The 24,941-nt window shown below is 53.2% G+C and overlaps 1 protein-coding gene across 1 annotated transcript in view; it reads right to left on the bottom strand.

Moving 5' to 3' along the window:
- DNMT3A (DNA methyltransferase 3 alpha) overlaps positions 1-24,941 on the bottom strand; it is a 102,922-nt gene that overhangs the window by 9,162 nt on the left and 68,819 nt on the right. The window contains exons 7-20 of the mRNA XM_077843888.1: positions 9,067-9,282; positions 8,644-8,802; positions 8,261-8,368; positions 7,810-7,966; positions 7,325-7,474; positions 7,173-7,217; positions 6,341-6,420; positions 5,620-5,732; positions 5,273-5,456; positions 4,947-5,031; positions 2,982-3,127; positions 2,057-2,147; positions 1,719-1,867; positions 536-621 (exon numbers count right to left, since the gene is read on the bottom strand). Coding sequence (XP_077700014.1) covers positions 536-621; positions 1,719-1,867; positions 2,057-2,147; positions 2,982-3,127; positions 4,947-5,031; positions 5,273-5,456; positions 5,620-5,732; positions 6,341-6,420; positions 7,173-7,217; positions 7,325-7,474; positions 7,810-7,966; positions 8,261-8,368; positions 8,644-8,802; positions 9,067-9,282 — 1,769 coding nt within the window. The remainder of the gene's footprint in view (positions 1-535; positions 622-1,718; positions 1,868-2,056; positions 2,148-2,981; positions 3,128-4,946; positions 5,032-5,272; positions 5,457-5,619; positions 5,733-6,340; positions 6,421-7,172; positions 7,218-7,324; positions 7,475-7,809; positions 7,967-8,260; positions 8,369-8,643; positions 8,803-9,066; positions 9,283-24,941) is intronic.

Here is a 24,941-nt window from a genome sequence, read left to right as displayed (position 1 = left end):
AATCCTTCTCTTCATTCCTGGACATTAACATCTCTACCTGTGTAATCGAAGCAAAGAACATCTTTCCAACAAAGGATCTGAAGCCAACAAAGTGCGTGGATAGTAAGCAAAGTGGGACCCTCTGAGCTGCATGGAGCTACTTCGAGATTCCCTCTCCTGGAGCAGGTGTGGCCCAGCTGTGGGCACTGCTCTTCCCCACCCCAACTCCACCCTCCACAGCTTACCTCTGGAGACTAAGGACAAGCGGATTCTAGATACATCACCAGTGCAGGAGAACCAACTATGTAACTCAGCAGCACAGTGATTCTCCTATTTCGACCCCTAGCTACTGGTTTCTCAGGCAAGTATTTTCTACACCCTGACTCCCGTTCTCCCTCAAGGAGAAGGAAACAGAGAAGAACATGGTAGAGCAGCAAGCTGGTCAGCAGGGGAAGGTATGCCCAAGAGGGCTCACTCAGTGACCTCCTCCTCCTTGGGCCGAGCTGCCTGCAGACACCAACCCGCAGCCACCCCTGGCCCGGGCACTCTCACCAACCTGTTCATACCAGGAAGGTTCCCCCAGAAGTAGCGGGCCCTGTGTGCAGCTGACACTTCTTTGGCATCAATCATCACAGGGTTGGACTATAAAACAGGAGAAAGATTAAAGATCAGAAATAAAGGAATAGCAGATTATGCCAGGAAATTTTGCTAGTTGAGAGCCTTACAGGCTGAAAGGTACTTGCTTTTTCCTTTCTCTCAGGAAGCCATGCAGTGGGACTGCCTGAAGCCTCCAGGAAAAGCCAGAATGGAATCCAGCCATATTCCACATGCTCTCATTAGAACATTCTAGAGCACTGTAGTCTAACTGAATATTCTGTGATGATAGAAATGTTTTTTGTCTGCACTGTTCAACGGAGTAGCTGCAGGTGGCTAATGAGTACTTGAAATGAGGCTAGAGCGACTGAGGAATTTTAATGTTAACTCAAATACCACACAGGGCTGATGGCTACCCTACTGGACTATGTAGCTCTAGCTGACCCAGAGGCTCTGAGCAGGGAAGTTCCAATGAGTATGGACATGTTTGCTCTATGTCCAGATTACAAGCCAAATATACGTTTGTTTGCATTTTAAGAACATCAGCTTGAGGGGTTACTGACCCCATGATTCTGGATCACAGTCTTGAGCTCCCAGACCATCTCCCCGCCCTCCCAGCAACCGAGAATGCATCTGGCCACAGAGACCTTCTGTGTGTGGTTCCAACCCGGCTCAGCACTGACAAGGGACCCATATCATGGGGAATAAATCCAGGTAAGCCATCTTTTTTTTTTTTTTTAAACTTCCTAAGTGCCATAGAGCATCTGTCATGGTGCCAGGGGAACAAGGGCAAGCCATTCTGGTCAGGGAAAACGGATTTGGCCATCTCGAAGATTTCCCCCAGTGAAACACCACATAGAACCCCAAACTCTAGGAGTCTGGCACCCCACCCTACTTGGGAATGGTGAAGCCCTTCCAGCCCTGAGGCTACCTCTCAGAGTCAGACCACGAGGTTCTTTCCAGGGGCATCCTCTATCAGTGTTTCCTCCCTGTCTAACCAGGAAGCCCTGAGCTTCCCAAACAGGCCCCTTGCAAAGCAGAAGTCACCAGTCCCCAGCTCCACAATGCAGATGAGACAGGGATAAAGCAGCAGCCCAAGGTAGAAGCCATTAGAGAGCTGGCCAAACCAAGGTTGCTGGCTATACCTCGAGAAATCGCGAGATGTCCCTCTTGTCACTAACGCCCATGGCCACCACATTCTCAAAGAGCCAGAAGAAGGGGCGGTCATCTCCCTCCTTGGGCCGCGCATCATGCAGCAGGCGGTAGAACTCAAAGAAGAGCCGGCCAGTGCCCTCTGAGAGGTCGGAAGAGAAAGCCATCAGCTGGGGCTGTCTGCATGAGACAGTGGTGTGGCTCGGGCACAGGGAGGGCAAGGGAGGACAGGGTCGTCGGGAGTAGCCGTCCCAGGGCAGAAATATCCAAGGAGGAAACCTATGTGCGGAAGCACCAGCTCAGAAGGTGGAGGGGTGAGCGCGGCACCTACCGTAGAGTCCTTTACGGGCAGGATTGACGATGGAGAGATCATTGCAAGGACTGCCCCCAATCACCAGATCGAACGGGCCCCACTCCTGGATCTGGGAGGATAAAGGTAACGGGATGGCCTGATGTCCGGGGACAGAGGCAGAAAGGAAGAAGGAAATTATCTGTGGATTCGGCATAAAAGTACTTTGGCATGGGAGAAAGGAGACCCAGCTGCTTGGTATGCCCACTATATACACTCGGATGTACATACTACACACACACACACACACACACACACACACAGCGCCATGGACAAGTCACTGAGGCTGAGTTCAGTTTCTGAAACAAAGTGAAGGGATCCAACTGGATCATTTCTGAGGCCAGCAGGGGAACAGTGTGCTCCCAACAGAAAAAGCAGCCACTTAAAGGGAAGGCGGTCCGGGCTAAGCAGCTGCATGTGAAGGTACTTTGTGCTCTGTGCACTTTGGGCAGGGTGCTCGGGCCACCTGAACACCCTCCAAAAGCCCTTGGTCATCCCTGAGGGCCTGCAATTACAGGGGTAGACACAGATAACTGGAAAGGCAAAGGGTCATCTGGGCAAGACCCTGCCAAAGCCATCTCCTACCCCCTGCCGAAATGGAGGCTGGTAAAGCTGTTGCCCAAAGTATCGAGAAAATGGGAACTGAAGCACCGTGCTACAAAGGCCCTGCAGCTAGCCAGGGGGCAGCTAGGGCCTAAATCCTGGGCCTGCTCCCGGTTCCCATTTGGATTTGCTCATTTTCCTCTCCAGACAGGGAACATGGCAGAGGAGATAAGACCGGGGTGGGGATTGGGGGGGAGAAAGGAAAAGAGCAGGTAAGCGAAATGCAAGGTGGCTACTGCCGCCCTCAGGAGCAAAGTGCAAGGAACGCAGAGGAGGTGGGGCGGGTCCCACTACACGGACATACATGCTTCTGCGTGACGCTGCGGACGTCCCCGACGTACATGATCTTCCCCTGGTGCCGTACCATGCCCACCGTGATGGAGTCCTCGCACACCTCGGAGGCGATGTAGCGGTCCACCTGAATCCCCAAGTCCTTCAGCACCAGAAGCCCTGTGCCAGCCAGCAGAAGGCACGGTCACTGGGGCTGCTTGCCAGCATCCTGGTCTTCGCAGGGGGCTCTCTAGTCAGCTGGACACGTGGGCCAGCAACAGCTTTGAGCCCCACCCTGCCTAGGAAGCTGCAGGATCCTCCTGGATCCTATTTTATGCCTACTTTGATCTACTTAGAAGGCCGTCAAGACCAAACAAGAGGTGGTTTCTGGAATCGGAGAGAACAGCAGGTAACTTTTTGGGTGGCCTTTGTTGTTCCTACATCCTACCTGACTGTTCCTTCCTCACCCCCCACCAGCTATGGCCTCCTGCTGTGATTCCACCCATCCTCCAAGACTCAACACAAATGCCACCTGCTCTAAAAAACGTTTCATCACCCCCACTCCCCCACACCCTGCAGCCCCCTGGAAGCAACCCCCCTCCTCTGGAGACCCCCCAGCACTTTGTATAGCTCTCCAACTCATCAGAACGGTGGGTATTTCTACTTCAGCCCTTCTCTTGGGTGGCAAATGCTCTTCAGACAGAGAAGGAGCTCATCCGTGTTTTCCTCCTGAGCGAACTACACTCACTTCCTTACCATGATGGCTTCACAAATGTTTGCTGAATTGAGGGCAAGGAAACCATTAGAACAGACCCTGAGAGTTTCTGGAGAAACCGGGTACAGCAGCACCATTTCCACTGTCCCCACAGATCCCCCTCCACGAAGGAGCTTTTATAGCCTCTTGGGGTGTGGTGTGGTTTATGTGGGCCTTAAGGTTCTGGCAGGGGAAACCAAGGCTGTAAATTAACTTCTCTAGGTTTATAGAATATCAACGCTGAGCTGAGAACAGAACATAAACATCTGGCCTGGGACGCCACCATGTCCCAGCCGTCTCCCTTTGGTCACGTGAAGACACAAGTTCTAAGGAGGGTTATTCCTTTCTTAAGAATGGAGAAGCCATGGGCTGGCCTGGGGGCACGGCAGAGGGATGATTGTGTGTTAGTAACACCTTTTGGGAGGGTTCTCTGGCAAGGTCAAGAACCACATAAAACAAACTTCCTAAGGGTGCCCAGCACTCCCTACAAGAGAATGGTTTACGTATATAATGATGTGTGTGTAACGATGCTTGTCACAGGCTGCTCATAATAGAGAAAAAATAGTAAACAACCCAACAGAGGGTTAGTTAAATTACGGTACTTTCACCCAGTGGAATCTGATGCAGCATTCACAAATAAAGGATATAGTTCCATATTAACATGAAAAAGCAGTCACGATATCAAATAAAAAGGCGAGTTACAACACAGTGTGCATTTTACTATCCTTTCATTTTATTTTTCTATCTACGTAGGATTCTAAAAACACATACACATATGTGCACTGAAAAAAAAAATAGAAGAAGATATACACCAAAATGCTAATTATAGATTTATGGGTGATTTAAATATTGTTTAAACTCTCTTGTTGATCTTTTTTTTGTTTTTGTTTGTTTTTTTTTTTTACCATGACTTACAGTCATCATACATAGAACGCTGCCTATGTTTTCGTTTTGGTCGCCGAGTCTGTCCTTTTGAGGCTTTGTGAAAATCTTCAATAACCTCTGACTAGCAATCACCCTGTCCTCTGCTGGAGCGCCTCCCCCACTGAGAAATGTGCCCACCAGACATGGTGGTTGACCACTGACTGTACTTCTCACTGAACACAAAAAAAGTCTCTGCGGGGTAATACTTTAACAGCTGTAATGTTAACTAGCATTCTGCTTTGCCAGAGTTAAAACATAGGTGATTCCTCAAGTGGAGCTCCCCCATCCCGGGGTGGGGCTCCGGGTGTGCCACACACTCACCTGTAGCAATTCCATCAAATAGAGACAGCACCCGGATGGGCTTCCTCTTCTCGGCTGGGACAGGCGGGTAAACCTTCGGAGGGTCCTAGGCAGCAAGCACAACAGGCCAGGTGAACGCCTGAGAGTACATTGCAGGTCTGCACCCAGGGCTGGCCCTCCCGGCCGACTAGGCCCACTGTGGCCTTCTGAACCCACACCCCTGCAAGTGGCACAGGTGCTTCTGCCTGTCGCCCGGGGCCCCATGAGATGCTCCTGCCAGGTCTGAGCCTGCCCTCTGGCTCCAGCAGGGAGGAGGTGAGAAGAGGCACCCCAGGCCCAGCACTCACAAATTCCTGGTCGTGGTTATTGGCGAAGAACATCTGGAGCCGTGAGGGCCAGTCGTCCCGCCGCCGCAGTAGCCCGTAGGTGCCCTTGTGCCCACACATGTAGCAGTTCCAGGGGTCCTCCTTGATGGCTGCCTGGGCGGCCCCCGGCCCCACTAAGAGATCCACACACTCCACACAAAAGCACCTGGAAGGAAGCCCAGTGTGGCGGGGGGGGCCTCTCAGCCCCAGACAGAGCCTTGCTGGGGAGGGGGCCGCTACAGGGTGGGCCAGGGAGGGGTGGGAGGTGTTAGCCAGGGAGGGGAGGGGAGGGGAGGGGAGGGGAGGGAATGGTGAGGAGGGACCCTCACCTGCAGCAGTTATTGTTCCCACACATGAGCACCTCGCGCCCCCCACAGCAAATGGTGCAGTAGGACTGGTAGCCATCATCATCGTACTGGTATGCGCACTCCAGGAAGCAGTTCTAGAGGGCGGGGCAGAGGGTCAGAGACCACCAGGCTACAGGCAGCATGGTCAGGGCAAAGGCAGGCTTTGAACCCAGCCTCGGGGCCCTCACCTTGGAACCTCAACTCGTTCTTGCAGACACGAGCCTGCCAACCTCTTGAACCACGGACCTGGGAAGAGGCTAGCAGGTCTCGCAACCCACAGCAGTGCATGGGAAGGACAAGGGCAAGGCCAAGGAGGGGGCGGCACCCCCTTGCTCCTTGTTACAGCCCTGGGCTTTTCTCGTGGGGCCCCAAGGACACGGCAACCCACCCACTTGTCAGCCACTCTCTACCCTCCCTCCACCCTACTATCCCATACTAGGGACTGTGACACATGAGCCAATATCTGGGGACCCAAATGGGCTCTGGAGGGAGAAAGAATCTTCCCCTCCTTGGGGAGGACAGATAACACTGTCGAACACTCTGAAGCCCAAGGGTCTGTTTTATCAGGACTGTGTCCAGAGCAAACCATGGTGTCAGCATGGCAGCTACTTTAGACGACTACAAGACCAAAGAGCTGAGAAGGTGCAGACAACCGGGGACTGAGGGCTGCCTTCAACCACGTCCCTGCTGGATGTACCCCTACCTTACAGTTTTGGCACATTCCTCCGACAAAGAGAGGGTGTTCCAGGGTAACGTTGAGGCTCCCACAAGAGATACAAATGTCTGGAAAGAGTAGAGAAAGAGTGAATGTCTTTGAAGGGCCCCTTCCCACCTTGGGGCCAATGCTCAGCTCCAGAAAAGCCACAAGAAAAGGGTGTGCCGGGGCAGCAGCCCAAAAAAGAAGGCAGACCAGAGTCTGGGAGGGTACCCCATGCAACAGGGAGGCATCATGGCCCCAATCTCGATGCCCACTCAGCTCTCAGGGCAGCAATGCCACCCATCCAGGAAAGGCAGTAATTCGAGGACAAGAACCTGCCTATGAGAAGAGGGCCTGGACCCTGGGTGACTGGAGATTGTCCCTGGCCAGTACTTAAGTCTTATGCCCTGCCCCCATCTCTGCCAGCCCTGAGGGCCCCGAGCCAGACAGACTAGGCCAAGGGAGACAGATGGGAGATGCTCTAGAGACCACTGGATGAAAGAAAGCCAGAGGTCATGAGTTCAAGCAAATCCAAGAAGAGGGCACCCTTCTCTGACGCACTGGAGTTCCCATACCCTAACGACCAGCCCGTGCCACTGGTAGGAAAGTAAGATGGCAGCCCCAGGAAGACAGCTGTGTGTGCAAAGCAGGGTGGGGTTGGTGGCATAAGCAGGATAGACGCTCTCACTGGGTGCCAAGGTCCCGTGATGTTCAAACCTTTCTAAGCACTTATGCTATTCTGCACCAGGCACACCACACTAGGAAGCAAGCCCTGTGGCCGGACCTGGGGGCGACAGACTATGGACTCCCCAGGAGGTCTAGGCCCATCAGGACTTACCCTCGATGTTCCGGCACTTCTGCCGCACTTCGTACACCAGCCGCTCTGCGGAGGGGAGGAGAGCCCAGCATCAGAGGGGGCTGAGGGGGCCATGCCCGCTCCTCTGAATGCCAGCCTCGCCGAGCCTCTCTCTCCAGAGCCAGGCCAACTACCTCTTGTGCGTTCATCAATGATCTCCTTGACCTTGGGCTTCTCAGTTGTGCTCTTTCGGGGCTTTTTGGCTGGTGGGGGTGGTGCATAGGCAGCTGCCTCGGGTTCGACCCACATGTCTGTGTAAACTTCTTTGTAGGGGTTCTTCTCTTCTGGAGAGGGAAAGCAGGGGACATGATCATGGCCGTTGACAAGCAGTGCCAGCTCCCTCCCCTCCTCTATTCTGCCTACAAAGGCGTGCCACTTGCTCCCCAAATTGTTCTAGCTCCCAGCTCTCCAGTGCCAACAAGCCAACGGGAGCAGCTTATTCTGAGCCCCAGAGCAGCAATGCCCCTATCCTGACCCCAGGGAAAGGGAGTTTGTAGCCACTCCCCCTGGGCCACTCGACCGAAGAGTTGGCAGCTCTAAGCAGGGCCTTCCCAACCCTGGCATGGAGCTGCCTGGCTGGCAGGGGTCCCAGAAGGCTAGCCTGGGCACCTGCATTTACCTTCGGGTGGCTCCAGGCCCTTGGGGCCAGAAGGCTGGAACCCTCCGAGAGCCCACTCGATCATCTGTTTGTTCTGCACCTCCACAGCCTTGGCAGTGTCGCTCTCATCACTGTCGTGGCACGCCGGGAACAACTTCCCCGCGCGGCTACTGGCCACCTGGAGAGCAACATGTATGGGGGAGGGTGTGAGGACAGGCTGGAGGACAGCAGAGGTGGCCTGGGGAAAGAGCTGGTAGAAGGGGTAGGGGAGGGTCACAGGAGAACTTCAGAGGAGGGGAGTGCAGAAAGGGGCGAGTGATGGAGGTGGAGGGTGGGGGGACAAAAGGGAGTCACAAGGGCCTGCAGGTAGACCCTTTGCCCAGGCAGGCCTAACCTCTGCTTTTAACTCCTGCTGCCAGACTAACCAGGAGTCCCTGCTGCCTCAGCCTCCTCGCCGTGGAGGGGCACTCACCTGCAGGACCTCATAGATGGCTTTTCGGTACATGGGCTGCTTGTTGTAGGTGGCTTGGTGGAAAGCACTGCAGAAGGAGCTCAGCGGCATCAACTTCTCAACACACACCTAGAGAACCAGCCATGTTTCTCCTCCTGCCAAACCCAGCAAGTCCCTACCATGTGCCTGGCAATGGGCAGGTACTGGGGCCTTAAGACTCAGCCTCTGCCCTTGAGAGGACCAGGTAGGTTGATAAGTAATCTTCCAGTCACCCGTGTCGAGTGGGAGCGGGCAGAGCCCACCTCTCCCACCCCAGTTCCAGATAGAGCCCCCAGCCCAAAACCACAGGCCCGAGGACCAAGACCCATCCCTCCCTGAGGCTCCCACCAAATCCCACAACTCACCACCGAGAACTTGCCGTCTCCAAACCACATGACCCAGCGGGTGCCTTCAGCTGCTCGGCTCCGGCCCGTCATCCACCAAGACACAATGCGGCCTGGCCACCAGGAGAAGCCCCGAAGTTTCCCCCACACCAGCTCCCCAATGCCAAAGCCCCGGCCGTCCTGGAGCCCCAAGGAGCAGAAGTCATTACGTGGTGGTCACGAGGCCCTGCCACCCTGATCCCCCCGTGGCAACCCCAGCCCTGGGCATCTGAGGGTCAGGACAGCCAGGAGGGAGTTCCATCTGAACCGACCAGGACAGAGCAAGACTGGGGAGACGAAGAGGCCTGGGGTCAGGTGGAGAGAGGAGAGCAGGACGGGAAGAGCTGGCAGTGGAAGGACCCAGGAAAGAGCTGGCCGAGGCAGGTGAAGAAGCGAGCCGCTCACCTCGTACTCTGGCTCATCGTCGGCTGCTTTGGTGGTGTTCTTGTCCCCAGCATCTGCCCCCACGGGCTCAGGTGTGGTGGCCACAGTGGGGGATGCAGGGTCGGTGGGCTGCTGCACTGCAGGAGGGCTGGCCTCTTCCACCTTCTGAGACTCGCCAGACCCCTGGTTTTCTTCCACAGCATTCATTACTGCTATCACCTTGGCTTTCTTCTCAGCCTGGAGAAACAAGGAACAGAAGTTACCTTGACCTCTCCAGGTATTAGCACGGCCACTTGATACTGGGAGGGGTGGGAGGGGGGCTCTTATCAACCTCTTTGTGGTCTGGAGACAGTGACAGGGAGGTCAAGGGCAAGAAGAGTTCTTTGCTCAGCAACTCGATTGGCTTGCCACAGAAAAAAAATGGGAAAATCTGAGGTGGGTTGGTAAACTCAAGTCATTTGGCTGTTTTCCAACCTTCTCTTGTGCCTCTCACGAAATCCTTCTCCTTCAGTCAACATCATCAGTTGTCCACCCTCTGACATGGAAGATTTATTCTATTCAAATAGTCATTTCACGCCTTAGCTCAAGCACAGATCCTTGCTCCGTCCTCTTCTATCCTACTTCCCAATCACGAACTGGATCCTCTTGTCTTTTTTTTTTTTTTTTTAATATTTTCCTGGGCAATCTACCCCTTCTATTCCTGGTCTTGGCTTCCAGACCACAAATCTAGTTTTGTCGTGATGTCTACGATCATGAAATCACTGCTCTGCGTCCCCCTCTGCTTGAACACCAAGGCAAGCCCTGTCAGAGCTTGCCTGCTCCCACGCTATTCTGGAATCTTAGGATCCTATCAAACGTACATTATCAGATTCATCGCTTCTTTCTACACACACCTTTCAGATCCATCAATGCATTTATTCTTTCAAAAATGGTTTATGGAGAACACACTACAGTTCACGCATCCTCTCTGCCACCCTGAGAAATTCACAATCCAAAACCAATCATGCTCCCATTTGGACAGCCTCCATCCATTCACTGTCTGGCGCTCATCCTTCCCAAAACCTGCTCCAGGATTCCCTAAAGCAGAGCATGAAATCCTTAGCTCTAAGAACCATTCAACCTAATCTCACCCCAGAGACTGAATCTGAGGGACCCATGAACTCAAACTTTAAGGCTCTGCACCTGTTTCCACCACCTTCGGAGAAAAACCTCCCAACCTCAGCATGCCTTTCAATATGACTCCCCAGAGAGTTTAGAACTGTGACTGCAAGCCCACCCTCAAGACTACACAAGAGGATGGGAGAGGCACTTGGAGTAGAAGAGCTTGAAGCTAGTCTAAGCTAGATGTCGGAGCATCTACGTTCCGGTCTTTGCCTTGCAACTCACTGAACAGCTGATTCTGGAGCAGTCCTTTCTCATGAGTTGCTCCAACCTAAAAAAGCAATTGATCTAAAGGATTTCTGTTGAACTCCTCTGACTGGTTTAAGAATCGGACATATCTAAGTATCAAGAATGCCAAGGACTCTCCAAAGCTGTTGATGGACTCCCAAACCCTAGAGTCCCTGGTTAAGAACCTTTGTGCTGAGCCCAAAGGTCTACTGTGTTGTTGATTCATTTTGTTTCAATCTTCCAGTCTTTATCTCCGGCCACCAACCAAACCTACTTCTGGTGGAGTCCCTGAACCCTGGAGATGGAAATCTTAGTTTTTTCCCTAACAGTATTCTAAGAAGGGCTAATGCATCCTTTGCCCCCAGCCCACAAACAGCTGGGAAAATGAGCCGGATGCCAGCAGTGGAAGAATGCAGAGCAACTGCTCTTCCCGCCTCTCACCTGCCCTCCCCTTCCTACCATCAATTATCTACCACCCCCTCCCCCATAGGAAGATGCACCTAGGTGTGCACTCAACCCCATCCTCTTCTGGAATCAGTGGTGGCAGCACTACTGAAACCCCAGATTTGCTCACAGAGAAGCCTCACGCCTCCTTGAAATTCAGGCATGGATGACTGATCTGGACCACGGTGCTCGCATGGGTGACCCAAAGACCCCGCTGCAGGGGTGATACGGCCCCTCACCACAACCAGGTACAGGTGGCAGAGGGCGGGAGGAGCCTTCTGAGGAAAGGTGAAGTCACCTGCACAGCAAGCAGCAGCGGGTGGCTGCTGCGCCCCCCCCCCCCCAGGTCTAGAAGGGAGTCGTGCCTGATGCCACCCTCGTCACTCCCCCACAGCCCCTTTGTCTCTCTTCTCAACCCCTCCACAGTGAGTTCCTGAACATCATTCTTCCCCCACAACTTCCCCCAGCTTGTCAGATGCTGCTGCTGACGGCTGCTAAGCGCCCCCAACCCACTAGGTGCAGGAGAACACGCACCCAGCAGGGTTTTGGCAGGCGGAGGAGGAGGAAGGGGGCCTCCATCGGGACGAGGCCAGCAGGGGTGGGGGAAGGAGGAAGGGGGGGTGGGTTAGCAGCAGGAGGCATGAGGAAAGGGGAAGAAGTGGCAGAGACGGTGGCTGGGTGGGGGAGGGGCCTCATTAGAATAGTCTGCCTAGGGCAGTGTGGGAATGCCTTTTTTCCACGCTCACTCCCACCCTCCTCCCCAGGCAAACAATGGGAGAAAGAAGGGTTAACTCAGGGCTTTGGCATTTGGGCTAAAGGCTCCTACCCCCAGTTCACAAGGTCCTACTCCAGAGAGGCCCAGAGATTGGGCAGGACCAAGGAAGACACCACACCACCCCCTCCCACTACTGCGGCTCAAGGAAGCCACTTCGTCTGGAGTTTGTCCAGCCTGGAAAGCCACTGGTAACTCCACTCTAGTAGCGGCAAGGCCTCCCTGACCAGTCCCACCGTCCTGGGCAGCTGTCCCGCCTCCACCTTCCTCTGGGGCTCGGGCTGCTTCCCGTTCCAAAGGTCAGAGGTCTGGGCGCCCATGCGGACTCCCCGCTGGTGCAGTGGATCCCAGGCTGTCCCAGGCACCTCTCCCATCACAGGCCGTCGTCAGGCTGCCCCCCCCCCCCCCCCGCGACACCCGCTGATGTGCCACTGCCCCTGTCAGGGTCACAGCATTCCCTCCCACCCAACGCCACTTCTCTCTGCTGGTCTGCCCGGTGGCTCCGAGGGACACGCGGGAGAGGAAACTGTCCCTCTCCCAAGAGGCCACAAGGCTGGCACGGCCCGAGGACAGCATGGTCCACCAGCCAGGAGCACTGGTCAGCAAGCAAATGCCAACGAGCCATCAGCCAGGTAGCTCACCAGAGGCGCTGCTTGCAGCCCAACTCCTGGTGGCCCAGCTCCCCTGGGCCAGGGCCTGCCCCCCAGCCTTCAGGGACTCCTGCCCCAGGTTCACACGCTGGGGCTGCTCTTCTGGCCCCTGCAGGGCCAGGTCCCACCTGAGCGCAGGGAGGAGTGGGGGCTTGGGGCTCCTGAGGCGGGAGTGGGTGGGACGGCACTAACTCAGCATCTCCAGAACTCGGGCCAGGCAGAGCGGCCAGCTCCTGCGGGCCAGGGAGGCATACTTTGACTCTTCTCAAATCCAGAGGGCTGCAGCGGCCCAGAGATCCTCCCACCGGCCCCTGCCGCCTCCCCGCCCCCAGCCTCCCCAGGGCTCCGTCCAGGAACCTACCCATAAGGCCAGGTGCAGCCCCTCTGTGGTCCGGCTCAGGTGTGAGCCCCGGCCCTGAAGCTCTGTAAGTAGCTGCCCGTCTGGGGGGAGGGGAAGGGGGCGATGGGGCTGGGGGCGGAGGGGGCCAGGGAGAGGGGGAGGGGGGAGGCGGGGGGGAGGGCTTGAACATTTTCTTTGTCTAGAACTCCAGGTCACGTGGGCCCCGCTGGAGTGCCTGGTTGGCTGCGAGCGGGCCGGGGGAGGGGGCCGGCTCTCAGACGCTGGCAGTGGGCCAGCCCCTCTCTGCCGTCCGAGGGGCGCGGGCCGCCGCCGGGGCCTGGGGGCGCGGCTGGGCCTCCGCCCGTTCCCAGGACCCCGCCCAGGCCGGGCCGGAGGCGGCGCCGCCCCCTCCTCCGGGCCGGCCCGCCCGCCCCCTCCGCCCAGACTCTGCGCGAGCTCCGAGGGGCGCCGTGGGGCGAGGCGGGGAGCCCGCGGAGGTAGGGAAGGGGACCGGGAGGGAAGGGGCTGCTCTGCAGCGGCGGAGGTAAGCCGGGAGCGCGGAGCGGGCCAGGAGCGCCGGCCAAAGGACAGAGGAGGTTGCGGACAGCCTGGGAGAGCCAGGAGAAAGTTGTTAAAAGTCAGTCTCTCGGAAGCACAACCAAAAAAAAAAAAAAAAAAAGAAAACAAGAAAAAGCTTACAGATGAGCGTAGAGGCCCAGGAAGCTGTAGGGAAAACTCAAAGCACACAGAGGCGGACAGAAGACGCCTGCAGAAATTGGGAGCGCTCCAGAACAAGAAGTGCTGGGGAGAGGGCTCTCCTCTTCATACTACAGGTGGATAGAGAGGGGTCCCTTAAAAGCGTGCCTTGAGTTCAGGCTTTGAAAAACCTCTTCCTGGCCAAGTCCCTGGGTCCCCTAGGTCACTCAGGATCTGTGTTGAATGTCCCATTTTTCTGTGTGTCAGGTGGTGGGGGGAAGGCACACTCTTAAGTTAGGAGGACAGCAGTTTCTCATTCCTGGGCACAATCATCTGCAGCTCAAGAAGACCACATTCCTCTCCAGGAGCCTCCAGGTAGGGCCTCCACCAATTCAAGCTCCCTCCTCCCAGCAGAGGCCCCTCCCCTCAAGGAGACACTCTCTCTCATACATGCGAGGGCGCACATACACACAGTCTCCACCCACATCAGATAAAGCAGCAGACCCTCCTGGCCCTGCCAATCAAAGAGTTGACAGATTCAACTAGACTTGGAGAGATAGTAAAAGGTCATTGAAAAACATTTGTGAAGATAACTGTACCACAAATACCAAGCCCCATGGACCTGGTTGGCTTGAAAGCCAACAAAAAGTGGCCAGTATGAATGATAAATGAGGTTAAGGAGGGCAGTGCAGAGCAAAGATGAATCAGATCTTGAATGAGGTAAGATAGGAAGGAAATAAGAGATGGAAGACTGAGGTGAGAGAAAATCCTTGCCCACCTCCACCTGCCACATCCCGCTACAACTAAGGCTAAAGGGTGCAGAGAAAGAGGTCAATGGATACAATCTATAGCAGTGAAGACTAACCGCAGACTCTGAGAATACCAGATGGACTGGATATTTTGGAAAGATCAGCCTGGTTTCAATGTGCACAGTAAATTGGAAGGAAGAGCAGAGAAACTGAAGGTAATTGCTCTGGGCAGCAGAGGGCTGTTGAGCCAATAGCACTTTTAGGAAGGTCTGGACTTGGGTTCTGGTTCCATTACCATGACCTTGAAGGAGTCACTTAACCCCAAGAAGTCAGTTTTCTCGTTTGCAAAACAGAAGTGATAACATCTGCCCTCCCAGGCTCTGGAATACCAGCATCTCTTAAAGAGATGATGCCCCAGGTGCCTGGCTTCCAGCCACAGTCAGCTGGGAACATACCAGCTGGCACCGATGATGATGATGCTGGTAGAATGAGGTCAAGAGCTGTGCTGTGAAGGACAGCCCTCCCATCCCTCCTGGGGCTCAGCATCCTTCTGAGAGCCATCAGAGCAAGCAAGCCCTGAAGAGGGAGAAGGACACCACATCAGAGGACTTTCTCCAGATAATACTTGGGGAGTTCAAACTTCCCTCTCCCCACCCCAACTGAGGCCCAGAACCCATACAGCCAGCAGAAGGAGCCATTCCACAAAACACAAGCTCTTCTGCTCAAACCATCTTTCAACCCAATCAAGGTATCTGGTACAATTTTTCAGAAGAGCCCCATGCAGAGATGAGAAGCCCTGAATTTGTGCCTCTTGCCTGCTCTCACCCTTTGAGGAATGCAATAGCACTTCCTTCACTTCATCTCTCACTGATGTCTCCTCAGCATTCAAGGCCTGTACACGAGGCCACTTTAGGATAACCCCCCCCCCCCCGGCCCGGCCGGCCTCATCTCAAAATGAAGTTTCTGATCTGGCTTGGCTGGCTCTTTTTAAAGACATTCTGTCTCCTTTCTGACCTCTCCTTTTCCATTACTACGTGGCCATAACACCTTAGACTCTATACTCTTTGGTCTTGAGACTCCTTCAGACGGTGCTAATGATGCCTATGCGTGCAGCCAGAACTCAAGGTGTCAGAATGGAGCAAGGCCATCAGTTTCACTTTCTCTTGGCCCACTTTTAGTCTTTCCCTCCAGCTGCCAAATTTCCTTATTCTCATCTTCTAAAATTAAGCTCAAATTTTACCTCTTCCACACAGCTCCCAATTTAAGCAAAAGAAAGCCCAAACTCAAAGTTGTCCTATTGCCAACCTCGGGCACCATCCCTCTATCTGTAGCTATGTGGACAGGAAAGGTTCCCTTCCCTTCATGAGTCACTCAGAGAGTCATGTCTTCTTCATCCTCAGTGGACAGAGACAGGCCCCAAACAGAAGAGACCTCAGATTTAGGACAAGGGGTGACTTTAGCAAAATGTCAGGAAAAAGCCAAGGCAGGTTTCAAGGATCCTCAGGTCATGTATGTCCTTGACCTTCCAAAGCAACCCTCCTGGTGGTTACTGAGCTAGGTCTTTTTTTTTTTTTTTAAGTTTATTTATTTTTAAAGTAATTTCTACCTCTATTTTTTTAAAATATTTTATTTATTTATTCATGAGAGAGAGAGGGGCAGAGACACAGGCAGAGGGAGAAGCAGGCTCCCTGCAGGGAGCCCGACGTGGGACTAGATCCCAGGACCCCAGGATCACACCCTGGGCCAAAGGCAGGCATTAAACCGCTGAGCCACCCAGGGATCCCCTAATTTCTACATCTAACGTTGAGACTTGAACTTACGACCCTGAGATCAATCCAACTGAGCCAGCCAGGCACCCCGAGATAGGTCTTTTGATTGTGATAAAGATAGTCAACCTGAAATAGGAGGGTTATGTAAAACGAGCCAGGTTCTTAGAAACGTGATAGAAGTACATTGAAAGGGGGGAACTCCTGGATGAAAAAAAGAGCTGGTGGATGTCAAGAGCCTAAAAGAAGTGTTGGAGAGGAAGTATCCAGGATGCCCAAAAGAGAGAGTGACCTGAAAGAAAGGGCACATTTCCTGTATGACAGGCAGAGAGCAGGGATTTAGCCTCTTTTAAGGACACCTGACTCTTCACCCTGACCCTGGATTCATCAAGCAAACTTCTAATCTTAATTACATTTTTCCAGTGACTCTGATACCCATTAGTTGCCAGAAGGCAAGAGGACAAGTATTAGGATCTGTGTAGCAAGGACAGGTCCTGTTATAAATCAGTAAGTTTGGGCAGCCCTGGTGGTGCAGCGGTTTAGCGCCGCCTGCAGCCCAGGGCGTGATCTGGAGACCCTGGATCGAGTCCCACGTCAGGCTCTCTGCATGGAGCCTGCTTCTCCCTCTGCCTGTGTCTCTGCCTCTCTCTCTCTCTCTGCATCTCTATGAATAAATAAATAAAATCTTAAAAATAAATAAATAAATTGGTAAGTTTAACAACCTGGTGTACGTCGCTCTCCTGTGTTTCTGAAGAACATGATCACAGTAAGTGTGGTTAATCTGACTTTCCAGCTCAAAGAACTGAGATGAGGCACTACTAGGCCATGAGCACCCCCGCACCCACCCCGTGCCAAGAGCAGTAAGTCCCACATGTCAAGGTGGGAATGCCGTATCTGCTGGGCTGATATTAACTCAAAGTTCAGTGTTCTTTGGTCTGCATTGACATGAAATCCAGTGCTGGAAGGAGGAGGGGGGGGTGTTATGTGACTTCTATCAAACAGGATATTTAACTACCTGAGTCCCTTTACTCAAAACCAGAGAAGCTATGATCCCTATGAAGCCACCTGCAAAGCCCCACATCGAGGAGTCACGGCATATATTTATTACCACATAAGCTTTCCCAGCCATCCCAAGGCCAAGGAGGCTTCATCCCCACAAAAGGCCATGAGATCAAAATGGATGTCTCTTCTGATCCTTCCCTTCTCCTGCCTACAGCTCTAAAGCCTTTGTGCTGTGCAATAGACTCTGACTACCTGCTGATTACAGGCAACACTCTGCGTGGCATTCAAGGCCCCCACGATCTGAACAGCACTTACATCACGCAGCCCACGCTCTGCCCACCCACTTGCTATTCCCAAAATATGCCCTTTCCCTGCCTCTGTGCCTTTGCTCATGCTGTTCCTTGCTCCTCCCCTGCAACTCCCACCAGCCCCAATCCTATCTATCCTTCCAGGCTTGGTCCACCTCCACCAAGAAAGTTTCTTTAGACCCAAACTGTCCAACAGGGTAGCCACTCACAGCATGTGCTATTTCAATTAATTAAAATTAACTAAAAGTTCAGTTCCTCAGTTGCTCTGGCCACCTTCCAAGTATCCAGGAGCCCCATGTGGCTGAGGGCTACTGTCCTGGATGGCACAGATCTTTAAAACATTTTGATCGCTGCAGAACGTTCTGTGGGACAGTGCTGCTCTGGCCCATCCCCCTCTCCTACACCCACAGAAAAATGACCCTGCCCCTCCTCCGCCTCACTCCCATAGCACCTTGTAATCCTCTCTGTTAGCACCTGCCAATATTTGCCCACTAAGGCGATTGTGTACTCATCTTTCTCCTCCACAAGATTAAAAATTCCTAGAGGGCAGGGCCTGGACCTTAGCTTCCTATGGAAGCAGTGTGGACTGGAGCTCCTTGCACGCTGCAGAGGATTTAAACAGTGTTTGTGGAACGGAATTCAACATTGTCTCGGGAGCCTCATCTGGAATCCACTGCCCAAGTTCCCAATTGGGGACAGATACTTTCCAGAGCAAAATTCTAATAGGTGCTAAGAGGTCCAGGCCTAGGGCCCCCCAGAGAGGCCGGGAATCTTTGTTTGCCTATTCCCCTGCAATCCATATGGAGGTTGCAAGCAAATGACCAGGACTGGGCTGCTGGCAGTGAAGCTAAAAATAGCCACGGAGCCAACAGCAAGGAGTTAGCAGGACTTGTTGCTAGGGAGACCAGTCGCAGAGAGAGCAACTAAGCAGGAGAGAGTGTCAGACCTGCACCTGGAGAGCAGAGGCCATAGTTGGGGGGGTGGGGAGCTTGAAGTTGACAGAGGTCCAAGGCTCCCACCTAGAGATGGTCTGTCTTCTGGCAGCTCCTGACTAATGCTCTAAGTGGGGCAAATGTTCCCCCTGTCCCTCAGTAACCCATCTCCATGGAAACCACCATTACTGGGGTGAAGTACCAGCCCCTGGAAGGGAGGCCTCTGCCTAGAGCTGGTTGTTATGGCAACATTACCCCCCCTTCCTGTCATTCTCTGTCTCTGGGCTTCTCCTGTGGGGGAAAGGTGGGGGCCTGGTCTTGGCTTAGCCAGCGTGACCAGGAAACACCCGCTTCCTGACAGGAGTAACCTGCAAGGGGCTCTTCAGAAGCTCCTGGGAACCCAGCAAGGCTGGTCGGTCCTCAGCACAGGGCAGAGCTTCCTTTTCTCCCTGCAAGGGCCCTGTGGATCTTCTGGCCAGGAGAGTCCCAAAGTCGGTTGGGTTTAATTGTATTAGGATCGCCCAAGGAGATTTTCAAAAATATAGATTTCTGGGCCCTGAGGAGATCAGTAAGCTTGGGGCAAGGCCCGGGGAATCTGTTCAAAAACCTCCCTAGGTAATGCTGATGCTTGCCAGGTGTGGAAACCACTAAAGGCCCTGGCTGTCCCGGTTACAAATGAGGAAACTGAAACCCACCCAAAGGGTCAGAGCCACTAACTGAAGAGGAAGCGGTCTGGAGAGAGGAAGGGGTAGGTAGAAGAAGATGCAGAGGTGAGCTCCCCCAGTGCACGTGTCTGAGGTGAGGCTGCTCCCCTCCTGCTCCCCTTCAAGCCAGAACATGCTCTATCTGCTGATCCTCGATTGTGATTTAGAACTGAGCCTCTCATCGAGCCATCCCCTGTAGCACAAAGCAGAGGTAATGGGGCTGGGCAGTCTAGTCTGGTTCCCAGAGTGCACAGCATGGTGGCAGTCCAGGCAGATGATCTGGGCTGAAAGAAACTATCCTCCTTCGGAAGCAAACCAAAAGGGTCACCATGGCAACCTGCAGTGTGCTGGCCTGGTTGGGCTCTGGGCCATCTTCCCAAACTTGGGCCCGAGGTGCGGCGTTCAGCAAATGCCGGGGGGCTGGGACGCCCCATCCCCCTCGCCCGTCTAAAAGCCCACAGCAGAGCTGTGCTGTACTCCCCAGGGAGCCGACAGCCAAGCCTGCCTGGAAGGCACCCGGACAGGACCCCAGAATCCAGGAGCTTGGCAGTCCTGAGCCACCTGCAGTAGCTGGGGGGAGGGGGGTGGACACTGCAGAGGTGGGGGAGACTGGCCTCCACCCTTCTGTTACTCAGCCTAATTGTGTGCCCAAGACCCACCGCACATGGAACCACAGCCCTCATCCAAGACAGCATGCAATTAGATGGTAAATTATGTGGTGGGGATGCTGTCTCCGTGTGCTGAAGGAAATCAGAGACCAAGATCAGTAAGGGCAGGAACGGGAGCGTGACAGGGGCTGAGCTAGGAGTGAGCACAACCTCCCAGGGTTTTCAGACAAGAGAGGCCAGATCTTTAGGGGTGTCTGCAGTTGCCTGGGCTCCCCAGCAGATGGAGGGCAGGGGTGAGAGGCATAAGCACAACAGGAGGGAGGAGGAGCCCTGGCGCCCGCTGTACAATCCACACACTCAGATGTACTCTTCTGAACTGGGGAGCGATAGAGGGTCAAGGAGGCACCTCCTGGCTGACCCCTCGCCTCATTTCTCCCTACCACGACCCCAAGCAGCCTTCACTCCTCCCAACCTTGTCGTTGTCTCCAATCACTGCTGCACTTCCCTGATGCTATGTGCCTGGAAGCCCCAATTCGTCAGAGCAGCCTTGAGGCTCCTGGACCTCACTGCACCCATCTGCCTTCTCCTTCCCTACCACTCCAGGTCTGCTCCAAAACACCCATCTGCCTTCTCCTTCCCTACAGCTCTAGGTCCGCTCCAAAAGGGGAAGGCTTCCCTGCAAGGCCAGCTCTCTCCTCCGGATCACTTTCATCCCCTAGATCAGAGCTGCTGGGTGTGCAGGGCTCTACCTCAGAGAGAATAGAGGGCGGGGTCTGGGCAGGGAGCAGGGGTACAGGTGGCAATGTTGCTGTCCCCAGGGCCTTGGCCAGGTCAACAAAGGAGTGGGATGTGAGGTCTCAGCCTGAGCAGAGGATCACAGCTGATGCCAGGACTAGCTTCAGTGGGTGCCTAGCTTCTCTGGCTCCTGGTTTCTGATCAGTCTGATGGGACCACCAATGTCTGCTGAATATTACAGGGAGGACCGAAGGAAGGCAGGGAGGTGCACCATTTGAGAAGTGGAAAGAACCCTATGTCCAGGTGGCCTGAGCACTTGTCCATGTTGTCACTTGGCTTTAGAAACCTGAACCTAAAGAAAAGTGTGAGGGGTATGGGTCAAAAAGAACCTGGTAAACCCAAACAGACTGCCTTCCCCTCCCCCACCCCTGCTCCAGGCCTGGGGGTCAAAGGGAGGGGCCTCAGGGACCACCATTCAGATTCAGGCATGCAGACCCTCTCAAGTTTCAGAGTCCTAAGAGAAGCCCCAGGAGGAGCCCAGCAGACTAGCATTGCGGTAAACTATTGCTGAAAACAGCAGGAACGCCTACCATCTCCATCCCAAAGGGAAAATTTGAATTCCTGTACCAAGTCCTTTCCGGTCTTCTCCCCCCACCCCATGTTTGGAAACTGTTCCTTAGCTCCGCCTCAGACTCGCACTTCTTTTCTCGCTCAGTTATTCCCAGATCAGAGAGTCTCACCCTGGCTGTACATTAGAAATCACCTGGAGTGCTTCAGAAACTCCGTGGGCCAGGGCCCATCACTAAATTCCAAATGTAATGAATCCCGAGGAAGGGCCCAGGCAGGGCCGGTTAAAGCAAGACGGAATTCCCAGGTGATTCTAAAGTGCACAGAGACACACCCCGCCCACCCCGCCCCAACGATGTGGGTGATACAATAAATGCATCTTTTGGGAAATCACTTTTGTACCAAGTTTGGTTTACTCTGAATCATCCAAAGCTTGGTGGTTCTCAAACTTCTAATAAGCCACAGAATCATCTGGGAAGCTAGCTAGAAAACCAGCTTTCTCAGGAACCACGCTAGAGATTCTGCTTCTATAGGTTCCAAAAGGGGCCTAGGAATGTGCCTTTTGAATGCACTGCCCAGAAGCTTCGATGCAGTATTATTACACCAACCTGCCCTTTAAGACACACTGAATTCTAATGGCATTTTCGTTATTTATGGAGCAAGCCCAACTCATTTCTGGTTTTTGTTTACTCCACAAAGTTGCCCTTTAAACAGCATCTAGATACAAATACACAGGACATTGAGCTGTCTCATCCCTATTTTCTTCAATCCATCTGAGTTGGAAGTGAAAAATTAAAATATTTATACTGCCCACCGTTTACTGACTACAGAGGAACAGAGGAAGAGTCATAAGGCATCTGTAAAGAGTTGTAATTTAAAAAATGGCAAGTTGGAAGAAAACTGGTAAAAATCACACACGCACACTCATGCGCACATGGCACGGTACCAGGAGTATAAACTGAGAGGTGGAAGGCCAGGAGGGCCAGACACTTCACGGAGATCAGAAATTAGAAAGGGCTCCATAGTCTGGTGAGGAAAGGGCTTGAATGGTTCTCTAATAGGTTCCAGAACTCCTTTGGTTCCGGAATTCCTCGCGGTCCCAGGTGCCAGCTGCTCCCAGAAGCTCCAAGTCCCTGCCCCTCCCTATCCTGGTCCTGTCATGCGGGTTGTTCTCCATCCTTTGGGGCTCCCCCTCACACCTCTGCAGCATGCACTTGTCCTCCACAACCCTGACCCCCAGTCTGGTTCCAGAGCCACCTTTTGAGCTGCCTGCTACACCTCTCCTGGTGCACAGACACCCCTGCTGGCTTCTCAAAAGCAGCCTAACGCCTGACACAAAGGTCTGCCTCCCTCCTAAGAGAATACTTTCAGGACCTTGGGGTAGGCAGAGAATTCTTAGAGATACACACATCCACATCCATACTAACTGAGAAAAGGAAAAAAATGGATAAATTGGACTTTATTAAAATTAAAAGCTCCTGCTCATATCAAAATACATTCTTAAGGAAATGAAAAGCTCACGCCACCTTCTGGTCCCAAACCTGCTCTTCCTCCAGGATCCTCTAGCTCAGATAACGACCACCACCCCCAGTCCCCAGATCCAAAGCAGGTTTCTCCCTGCCCTCCAACTGGAGGCAATTCTATTGTGTCTGCCTCCTGTTACCTGGAACCACAGTCAAAGCCAGATGGAATGCCCTCCTAACTCGTCCTCCTTCTCCACTTTTCTGCTCTGGACTCCCTTATCTTCCTTAAGCCCATTTCTCCCTCCCCTGCACAGTGAAGCCTAAACTTCTCACCATGACAGGAAGGCCTTTGCTGATCTGACCATCTTCCTTTGCACTCTTATCTCTTCTTATGCTTCCTCCCTGATTCACACACCCTAGTTGCCAGAGCTCTCACTGTTCCCTCAACAACCCAGAAGCTTCATGCCTCCTCTTTGCCCAGTGGTTCTTTCCCCGAAATAACCTTCCTTACGTATCCCTACTAGAATTCTCAAAGGATGCCTCTGCCAGAAAGCTTCCTGGGAATCCCCTAGAAGTTCTCTCGCCATCTTTTGTGCTCACCAGACTCCTGGTACCCAGAGCACAGAACAAGCCCCACACTCTGCCTGTCCCCGAGGTCACGGTGAATATTCCAGCCTCCTCCACTAGCCACATGCGCCTCTGGGGCAGGAGCTGTGCACCTCCAGCACCACCACCGCAGTACTGTGTGTGTTCAGTGATGACTGAATTCAAGTCCATTAACTCCTTTATCTCCTTCCTGGAGTCACACGGTCCAGCCAACCTCCCCATGCTTCAGCATCCCTGGGGCCTCGTGGACAAATGGTCTGGTCTTTCCAGCAAAGCAGAGAGAACATTACCATTATACCTTCTCCATTGTCTGCCTCATAGAAAGTGCTACGAGAATGCTTCTCACAGTTGAGCCAAATATGCAAGCCATCTTGAGGTGCTCCAGACTCCAAACTCCCAGAGGATTTCTCAGCACTCAATGCCCCTCCCCATCATCCCTGTCAGGGAGACTCCTGGTTCCAGTGGAAGGCCTGCGTGCTGTCTATTCTTTGGCAAGCCCACCCCAGGGTCCCCAGACAGGGCTGGTTAGTTGCTCCCATGGCCCTTTTGCTCATATTTCTAAAATGGTCCTACTGGGTTGGAGCATTATTATTATTCCCTTACCTGCCTACCTCTCTGAGGGCCGGGGCGGATGGGGGGATCCCAGGATAGGATTCTGGCTTTCCTTCAAATCTGTTTCCTTAGTGTCTAGAAAATGCTGGAATGCGGTAGATACCTAAATAAATAAGATACCTATCTTAAAGCCTAAGCACACAGTATTTGCTCAGTTAAGGTTCGACAAGTCTTTGAAATAATTGAAGGATTATGTGATTAATGAAAAGTAGCAATAATAAGGGAGCAGATCTTGGGAGATGGCCACCAAAGCCAGAAGCTGGAACGTGAATTCCCAAGCTAAGGAAATGCCCCAGGAAGACGGGAGCAAGTGTCAACCTCTGTGGGGGGGTGGGGGGGTAGCACTTTGCCACCTCTCCTTTTTAGCCTCTTCCTGGCCTGGGCCTAGTGTCTGAAGATGAGCACCACGGTCAGCCTTTCTGATCTGGGCATATAACACCAGCAGAGGAAAGAGGGATGGTAGAGAAGAGGAAAGGAAAGCTAGCCTCTAGCACCAAACACGTAAATGTTACGGAAGTCTTGATATGGATCCTTATCTGGATACTTTATATGTGTGCTTCTCAAAGAGGCATGCATGTAAGGTCTGAGAATGTACTCAAATATTTAATTTGGAAGTCATGTACAAGGTACTATAGGAGACAAAGGTGCTACAGAGCATGACTCCAGCTCTCCTCCCGGCAAATGATAAACTTCTGGGATCTCTGGTATCAGCTACGTCTATCTGTCACATTACAGAGAAGGAAGCTAACATACAGAGAGAAGGACCTTCTCAAAATGGATCAGGGGCAGAGGCTGAGCCCAGAAACCAGGCCTCCTGAATCTCGCTCCAACTTTCTTTAAGCCAGTCTCACAATATCAAATGTACAGTTATGAGAAAATGGCAATTTTTGAGCCCTGAAGGCCTCAGGACCAAATAAGTAGAGTGGGGGACCCATCCCGATGGCTGAAAAGGACCCAAACCTGGCAAAGGTGAGTGGCCAGCAGTGGACGGACAGCCCAGGAGGTGGGGAGAGGAGGTGGTGGGGCAGGGGGTGGGGGGCAGCTCTAGCCCTCTTTTAACCCCATACTTTAGTTTGAGGAGAAGCCATGACTGCAAACCAGGAAGATACTGTTGCAGGTGAGTCATCTGGGTGCAAAACAGAAGTAGCATGAGATCAGTTCTGCCCCTGGGAACGCTCTACAAGCACATCCGTGTGGCGCTTACCTCCTCATCTAGGGGAAATCTTAGTTTCCTAAGAGTAAAACAGGGATAAAAATAATTCTTAGAGTAATTGCAGACAATATATCTGTCAAATGACAAAAATAATACAATTTAGTAATGAGTTTGATGTCTTTTATTCAAGGAAGAACAATCCACGGATCGGGGAGTACAGTGCCTAACAAGCAATAGAGCACTCTTCCGGAGGGATTCTGGGCAGGAGCAAGCTTGACGAATGTTAGGAGACGCAATGCAGAAACAGGGCAGGATTGGCTAGGAAGTGGGGAATTTCCTTATAAGGCTAGCAGCTCCTGTTTGCTAGGGAAAGGTGAGCTGTAGGATTGTGATTGATGCA

The sequence above is a fragment of the Canis aureus genome, chromosome 12 (genome assembly GCF_053574225.1).
Source record: "Canis aureus isolate CA01 chromosome 12, VMU_Caureus_v.1.0, whole genome shotgun sequence".
NCBI lineage: Eukaryota > Metazoa > Chordata > Mammalia > Carnivora > Canidae > Canis > Canis aureus.
This window is presented reverse-complemented; position numbering and strand designations above follow the sequence as displayed.